The following is a 7,011-nucleotide window of genomic DNA, read 5'->3' as shown; positions in this document are numbered from 1 at the left end:
TGGCTCACATTCGTCCTGATTTTATATATATATTTATATATGTGTGTGTGTGTGTGTGTGCCAGTCCTTTGTGCTGCAGCACATCACAAACATGTAGGAAACAAGCCAAGCAGGCAGCAGAGTGCCATCCTGAAATCCCCCAGCAGTGCCTCCCCATGGGGGCCCAGCTAAATGCCTCTCCCCTTCCTCTGAGTGGCCCGTGCTTCACTTTGCTGCTCACCTGATCCCCAGCCTGCTGCTTCCTTCTTATTTCCCCAGAGTCTGGCCATGCAACACAAACTCTCCCTACGGCTGTGGCATATCTGTGCCCTGCAGGGGAAAAGAAAGTCGGTCCCAAAGCGGATCCCCCGCTGCTCTAGCTGGAACCCCAGCCCATAAGCAGTGTCGGGCTGAGACATGGACCTGGGTGATGGTGCATCTGCTGAGCAGTGTTATGTCCCTTGCCTGCAGCAGATAGCAGGTGAAATTTGGGAAGCTTTTTAGGCTGATCTGCAGAAGGGTGGGGATGGTTTTCTGCCATCCTCGGCATTGCCAGGATGTTCTGCTCGGAAATCAGCATCTGCAGGGCTGGGAGGACCAGCAGCACTTTTGTTCCCATGGAAACTCAGAGCGGGGATGTCTGGGGCTTTCGTTTCTCTTCTGTTGCGGGTTAGAGATCGGCTGGGTGAAGGGGGGCTGGAGGTGAGATGAGGGGGTGAAGAGGAAGAAGGGCCAGTGCTCCACAGGGGGGAAGGAGACCTCGACCCTCCAGCTGCAGCAGTGAGGGTGGTGAGCAGCATCGCCTGATGAAGGGCAAGCAGTGGGAGGTTTTAGGGGTACCTGTCACCTTGGCTGCATTGCCAAGGCCCACAGAGCATCCTCCTGCCCACAGGATGCTCAGCGTGAAGGCAGGCATGGAAATGACTCCCTTCTGGAAGGCAGTAAATGGTTAACAGCATGCAGCCTGGGTTTAATTAATTGCAGCCTGGTTTTGCTATCCCTCCTGCTGCGAGGGCTCCCAGCCACTCTCCCAGCTCCCAGTCTGGCTGCCAGGGCTTGACATTTTCGGGGGTGTGAACGTGAGCCCTTGCCATGCTGGGAAGGAAAGATCAGTGCTTGCGATGGGCAGCTTAGACCCCCAGCTTCATTCCCGGCCTGGCTTCCTCTGGCTGGGAGGAGAGCTCAGGCAGGAGAAGGAGCAGGTTTTGAATGGAAAGGGTCTGGCAGGGGCTTCTGTGACCGGCTTGCTTTTAAACATCTCAATCCTAGCTTGCTAAGTAGCTCCTGGGGCTGCCTGCCTCCCATTTTTACTGGTGGTCTTGTAGAGCATCAAAAATTAGGTGGTAATGGGGGCCATGTTCTTGCCTGCCACCCGGAGAAAGCATCTTTCCATCCGGCACTGAGATCCACCACTTTTTATCACCTCTGCCCCTTGCTGGTGTTGTGCTAAGAAGATAGAGAGACTGTCGGGATTAGGGGGATCTTCCCTCAGCCCTGGGGACAGAGACAGAAACAGCCAGAGCTCGGTGTCTCTGCTAGCCACGGAGGGGAACATCCGTGCGGGATGTGGCACCGGAGATGCTGGAGGGGGGAATTCATGTCTCCTGAAAGTGGAGAAGCAGTCTCATTAAAAAAAAAAAGATAAAAATTCCCTTCTCCCCATCCCCTGCGCCTCTCTCCTTTCGTTACTAAGCAACTGGTCCTTGATCTTTCTGTCTCTCTTCTTTTCTTTGGTTCCCAAGTGAAGTCATTAAAATGTCTGGAGGGATGAAACTCATATTTCACCTTCTGCCTGTCTGGGGAAGGAGCCCTGGGGGCCAGGGTCCCTCGGGGACACCCTGCAGGTCCGATGGAGGGCTCTGTCTGGGCATGGATCCCAGCCGGGGCTGAGCAGAGGGGGACCCCGCGTATTTGCACGATTGCATATCATGCTGGGATCAGGCAGGGAGCAGACAGGATCAGAAGGGACAGAGCAGGTCCGTGCCATCGGCTGGCTCCAGCCCTAACGTTTGCTCCGCTCCCAGCCCTTCGCAGCCAGCCCGCACGGCTCTGCCACGAGGATCCACGGCGCGGGCGCCCGGCGGCCGTCCCTCCTCCACCGGAGCTGCATGTCCTTCTGCCACGACACCGACTCCCCGCCAGTGCCGGACGGGCTGCAGCAGGCAGCTCTGGGAAGGGGTTTGGGACCACTCGATGGCACCACAAGCCTGAGGTCTTCATCGGACAGCCGGAGCCCCGGGGATCTGGGTAACTGGGGAGAGAGGGAGGCACGGCCAGCCCGACCTGTCTGTGCCGGGGTTTCGGTGGCGTTGCATCGCGTTCTGTGCCACCATGTGAAAATTAGGAAGTATTAATTATGGTTCCTTAGTGGCAGTGGGGAATTCTGCTCCCACAGATGTGATTAATTATCCATCTCTCCCCTCTGCAGAGTCTGCCCAGCATCCTTCCTTCACGTTTGAAACAGAGACCTCCTCTGACTGGGAGCCCCAGGACTTTGACTTCAGCACCGCCCATGGTTCCCTGCAATCCCCCAGGACCCTCTGCAAGGCGGTGGTGAAGGGGCTGAGGAGCAACGAGCCCATGCAGTGGGAAGTCACCTTTGATATCCATCCTCTCTTCCGAGAGCGGGAGAGCCAGGTGGATGGCGATGCAGATCTGTGGAGCGAGACCTTCCACCACCTGGCAGCCAAGTCGGTCATCCGGGACTTTGAGCAGCTTGCCGAGAAGGAGTGCGAGATCGAGCACGGTAACGCGCGGCTCCCGGCCAGCCTGCAAGCTGGCTGTGGGCAGACCCTGCCCTGCCTTGGGGTGGGCCCCCCAGAAGCTTCAGCAGCCTCTCCAGCTAATACAAGGGCAGGCAGTGGTGAAATATTAGGGAATGTCTCACATAGTTCCCAAACGGCAGACCCTCTCCAGCTGCCCTGTGCTCTTCTCCTGCTTCTGCAGCCTCGCTGCACATTAACGTGCTTGAGCTCGTGCTCCTCTGCTTCACACGTTGGGTGACAGTGATTATTTTTAAGGAGTTAATCACCTGGAGCTGGGAGGTGGCATCAAACTCAAAGGGTCCAACAGCAGCCACACATCACTGCTCTGGGCTGCACATGTCCCTGGGTCTTGCCAAACTTCTCCTCCATGAAGCGCATCTGTGCATGTAAAATAAGAGCAGTAGAAGCAGTAGGCAGAGTTTAGAGGGATACAGTCCCTGCTGGGCATGGAGCCCAAGCGTGGAGGTGGGTCTGGGAGCTGGGTCTGAGGGGTGGACAGAGCCCATGGGGCACGTGGACTCTAACCCTGGTGTCTCTCACATGGCAGGGTCTGGGCGGCGGTACCAGGTCAACGCTGTCCACACCAGCAAGGCCTGCAATGTCATCAGCAAGTACACAGCGTTCATGCCAGTGGACCTGAGCACCAACGCCTACCTGCCCACCATTGTCGAGTACACCCACACGGGTAACATGGGGCTGGTGGAGGGGTGAAACATTGTCCTGGAGGGAGGGAGTCACCCGAGAAACCTCGCTTAGAGCAAACCCTATGAAGCCATGGCTCAATTCAGCACCAGACCTATATACCTGAGGCCACAGCTGAACCTAACGGCATGCCTGCCGCTCTTGGTGGCAAGGACCTCTTCCCCATGGCCAGGCAAAAGGTGTACTTTTGGGTCTGAAGGTCTACTCTTAAGTCTGGATGCCCAGAGATGATCAAGCTCATCAGTCTGTGGGTTTCATTGCCATCGTCTGTGTGCCAGTCCCTCTCTAATGCTGGCAATTCCCTTCTCTCGTGCCCAGGGGCAGCATCCAAGCAAGGCAGCCAGAGGAGCCTGAGCTCAGGAAACAGAAGGCATCATGGCTTTTCCCCTGGACGTCCTCAGCCAGTCTGCGGCCAGAATGGCGATGATGGATTTTACGGCATGAGTAAGATTCCCCGGGGTTTTGTCTCCTTCCTGGTGTTACAGATTGCAGTGGTTTAGTCTATGAAGGGATGTCTCCGGTCTTTTTTTCTTCTGCCTTCCTCTTTGAATATGGTGCTCATCAGACACGTGTCTGGCTGGAGTCCAACTCCTTAAATGGGGAAGAAGCTGCAATTTACCTTGGAACTCCCCAGTTGCAGGCAGAGGCTGCTGACAATGCTTGGAAGTTAATTGGCAGCCGTAACACAGATAACATGAGGGATGAAATCGGGTGTAATTAGAGGCAAGGGGATGAGAGACACTTGCTTGTCACCGAATCCTCCGCTAATGAAGACGAGTTGGATGGGACCTCGTCTGGCATTGTCAGGTCTGCGGCTGAATTAAAATTGCCCCGATCAGGCTCATTAACCTGATAATGCCGCAAAGAGGCAGCGTGGCCGTGCCACAGCCCAGCGCAGTGGCGATTTCGGCTGGGCGGCGTTGCCGATGTGGTTCCTCCATCGCAGGTGCGGAGGAGAGCAGCCTGCCACCCTGCAGCACCCCTTCCTCCAGCAGCTGGGAGCGCTGCGGTCTCCCCGAAGGTAGGGGAAAGAGCTGGTGGTACTTGCCACAGTGCAGGTGCATCAAGTCCATGATCTAGGCTCTTCACCAAGTACTTCTGCTGAGTTTTGGGGGTTTTTATAAAACTTCATGACCTAAAATTAGGCCTGTAATCACAAGACCTGACTTCTTCCAGGTGTGCAAAGGACAGAGCCTGATGGGGCCTTTGGTATAGATTTCCCCCAGGTTCATTTTTGAGAGGTACGGGAATTTCATTGTCCACATAGGAAAAATGAGGCAAGGGGAGAGGACAGATTTTGTCAAAGACTCAGCAGCAGAACAACACACCCCACACTCCAGCACGCAGGCTCTGGTCTTGTTTGCTCTCCTGTAGCATCTCATTTTACCCCCTGCTTTCTGTTTCTTCCCAGGGGCATTACAGAGCCTGTCTGCTTCCTCTGCACAAGCCCAAAAATCCATCGAGAGCCTCTTTTCTGCAAGGTATGGACTTTCTTGACCTTCCTCTGACCTTAGCAGATGTCTTGCACCTCCATGGGTCTGATAGGAGCACAACTCTGAGAGAGCTGTGGGAGCGGAGGGACACCCTCGGGTTAGCGGCTGGAGCCAGGACTGAGCATGATGCCAGTGTCTGGGGACCAGGGATGGTTTTTGGATGGAGGGAGGGTGGGCGTCAGGAGGGGCACGGAGGTTATGGCCACCTTTTCATCCTCCTGCAGGCTGACCCTCAATAAAACCAGGCTGCTGACGCTAGCTGCCAAAGGGTTCATGAGTAAATCTCCAAGCAGAGTGAGCGAAGCCAGCTCTGAGGGCGACAATGAGAACGTGGACTACCTTCCCCTGGTGAGCAGCTCGTTCCTGGGTCTTGCCGGGGTTGCGTGGTCACTGCAGGGGAGCAGGGGGCAAGAGGATCCCCCCGGATCCTGCCTCTTGCTGTCTCTGATGGCCATGTCTGATGGTCTGCTCAAAGATGGAGAGCTGCTCTGTCCATGCATGCCTTTTTCCTGAACTTCCCAGAAGTGGCTGGTATCTCAGAGCTCCTCTGTGTGCCCACCGTTCCTTGCAGGCGTCTCTGCAGCTGGCCTGCGGTGCCTTTCTCATGAACTCTGCCTTCTGTGATGCCGTCAACATCCCCATGGAGAAACTGAAGTGGACATCTCCCTTTGCCTGCCACCGCCTGGCCCTCAGCCCCTCCAGCTCCTACAGCACCAAGGCAGCCAGTCCCTCTGGGGAGCACAAAAGCCTCAGCTCTGGCCGGCAGCTCCTCGTTCCCGACAGAGCACAGAGGAAGAGTACCACCACCAGAGACATCGCTCCAGGTGCGGTGCTGGAGGGAGCCGGCAGCCATGCGGAAGATGCCAGCCGCCTTCGCCACTTCTCAGGCAGTGCAGTGGAAAGCATCTCCAAAGCCCTGAAAGCCGAGAAGGAACTCTCTCCGCCGGCCATCACCATCCGCCGCTTCTCCTCCCCTGACAGCACGCCGGCCTCAGCCGAGTGGCAAGCTGACAGCGGCCAGGGCTCAGAGATGGATAGCTCCGAGGTCCAGGCATTGCTCTTTGACATTGAGTTGCAGCAGCAGACGGAGCCAGAGGGGATGCTGTGGGCCACGGCGGTGGCCCTGGCCTGGCTGGAGCACAGCTCAGCTTCCTACTTCATCGAGTGGGAGCTGGTGGCCGCCAAGGCCAGCCTGTGGCTGAGCAAACAAGACTTCCCGGAGGGATACAGCCTGGCCACAGTGAAAGCTGCAGCCCAGCAGCTCTTTGTCCTGCTCCGGCACTGGGATGAAAACCTGGAGTTCAACCTGCTGTGCTACAACCCAAGCAGCGTGTAAAGAGGATGAGGAGGGAGGCTTGGGCAGCTTACTGAGGGGGCAGGAGCAGGGACCTGTCCTCAAGGAAACACCTCCAAGGAGCTCAGTTCCTCTACTGCAGGGACAGTGCGTGTTTATTAGAGCAAGCCCTGTGAACAGAAGCAGCTTGGGCAAAATCCTGTGCTCAGCCGTTGGTATTTCACCCCAGGAGGGTACCTACTGGCTGCCTGCAGGAAGATGCTATTTATTTTTAACTGGAGCAGCACCTCCAGCTACAGCAGTTCCCTCTGATCCTGGTTTCTTCTGGTTCCCAGCCCCATTCCCAGGGCAGGTCTCCCCAATGCCTGCTCAGTTTGCCCTGTCCTTGCTTGGCTGCCTCTTCCCAGCCCCAAATCTCTGCCAAGCTCCCACTGCCGTCCCCCGGCCCCACGTCGCTGCTTTCCCAAAGCTGCTGCTTGGCTTCTGCCATCTCAGATGTCTTCTGGTGAAGGTGAACGTCTGACAACATGCTCATGTCATGGACCAAAGGAAATCCAGGCTGGGATTGACCATCTGAAGAGCAACCCTGCTGTCACAGCCGGGAGGATGCTGCCTTGCCTTGACCCAGCGACGCACTGACAAGCCAGGCCAGTGGAAGGCTGGGAACAAACCCCATCCCATCCAGACAGTACTGGGCTCCCTCAGCCCCCCTGCCCTCCCAGAGGGGGTCTGCGAGACCCCTTGCCGCTGATGGCTTGCCTTCGGAGCTTTGCAGGTA

At 56.7% G+C, this 7,011-nt stretch overlaps 1 protein-coding gene across 1 annotated transcript in view; it reads left to right on the top strand.

The window, feature by feature from the left end:
* VWA5B1 (von Willebrand factor A domain containing 5B1) overlaps positions 1-6,275 on the top strand; it is a 20,872-nt gene extending 14,597 nt beyond the window's left edge. The window contains exons 14-20 of the mRNA XM_009646532.1: positions 2,004-2,226; positions 2,408-2,725; positions 3,292-3,429; positions 4,393-4,467; positions 4,858-4,927; positions 5,164-5,287; positions 5,511-6,275. Coding sequence (XP_009644827.1) covers positions 2,004-2,226; positions 2,408-2,725; positions 3,292-3,429; positions 4,393-4,467; positions 4,858-4,927; positions 5,164-5,287; positions 5,511-6,275 — 1,713 coding nt within the window. The remainder of the gene's footprint in view (positions 1-2,003; positions 2,227-2,407; positions 2,726-3,291; positions 3,430-4,392; positions 4,468-4,857; positions 4,928-5,163; positions 5,288-5,510) is intronic.
* The last annotated feature ends 736 nt before the right edge of the window (positions 6,276-7,011 follow it).

This window comes from Egretta garzetta, unplaced genomic scaffold (assembly GCF_000687185.1).
Source record: "Egretta garzetta isolate BGI_Z169 unplaced genomic scaffold, ASM68718v1 scaffold69, whole genome shotgun sequence".
Lineage (NCBI taxonomy): Eukaryota > Metazoa > Chordata > Aves > Pelecaniformes > Ardeidae > Egretta > Egretta garzetta.
This window is presented reverse-complemented; position numbering and strand designations above follow the sequence as displayed.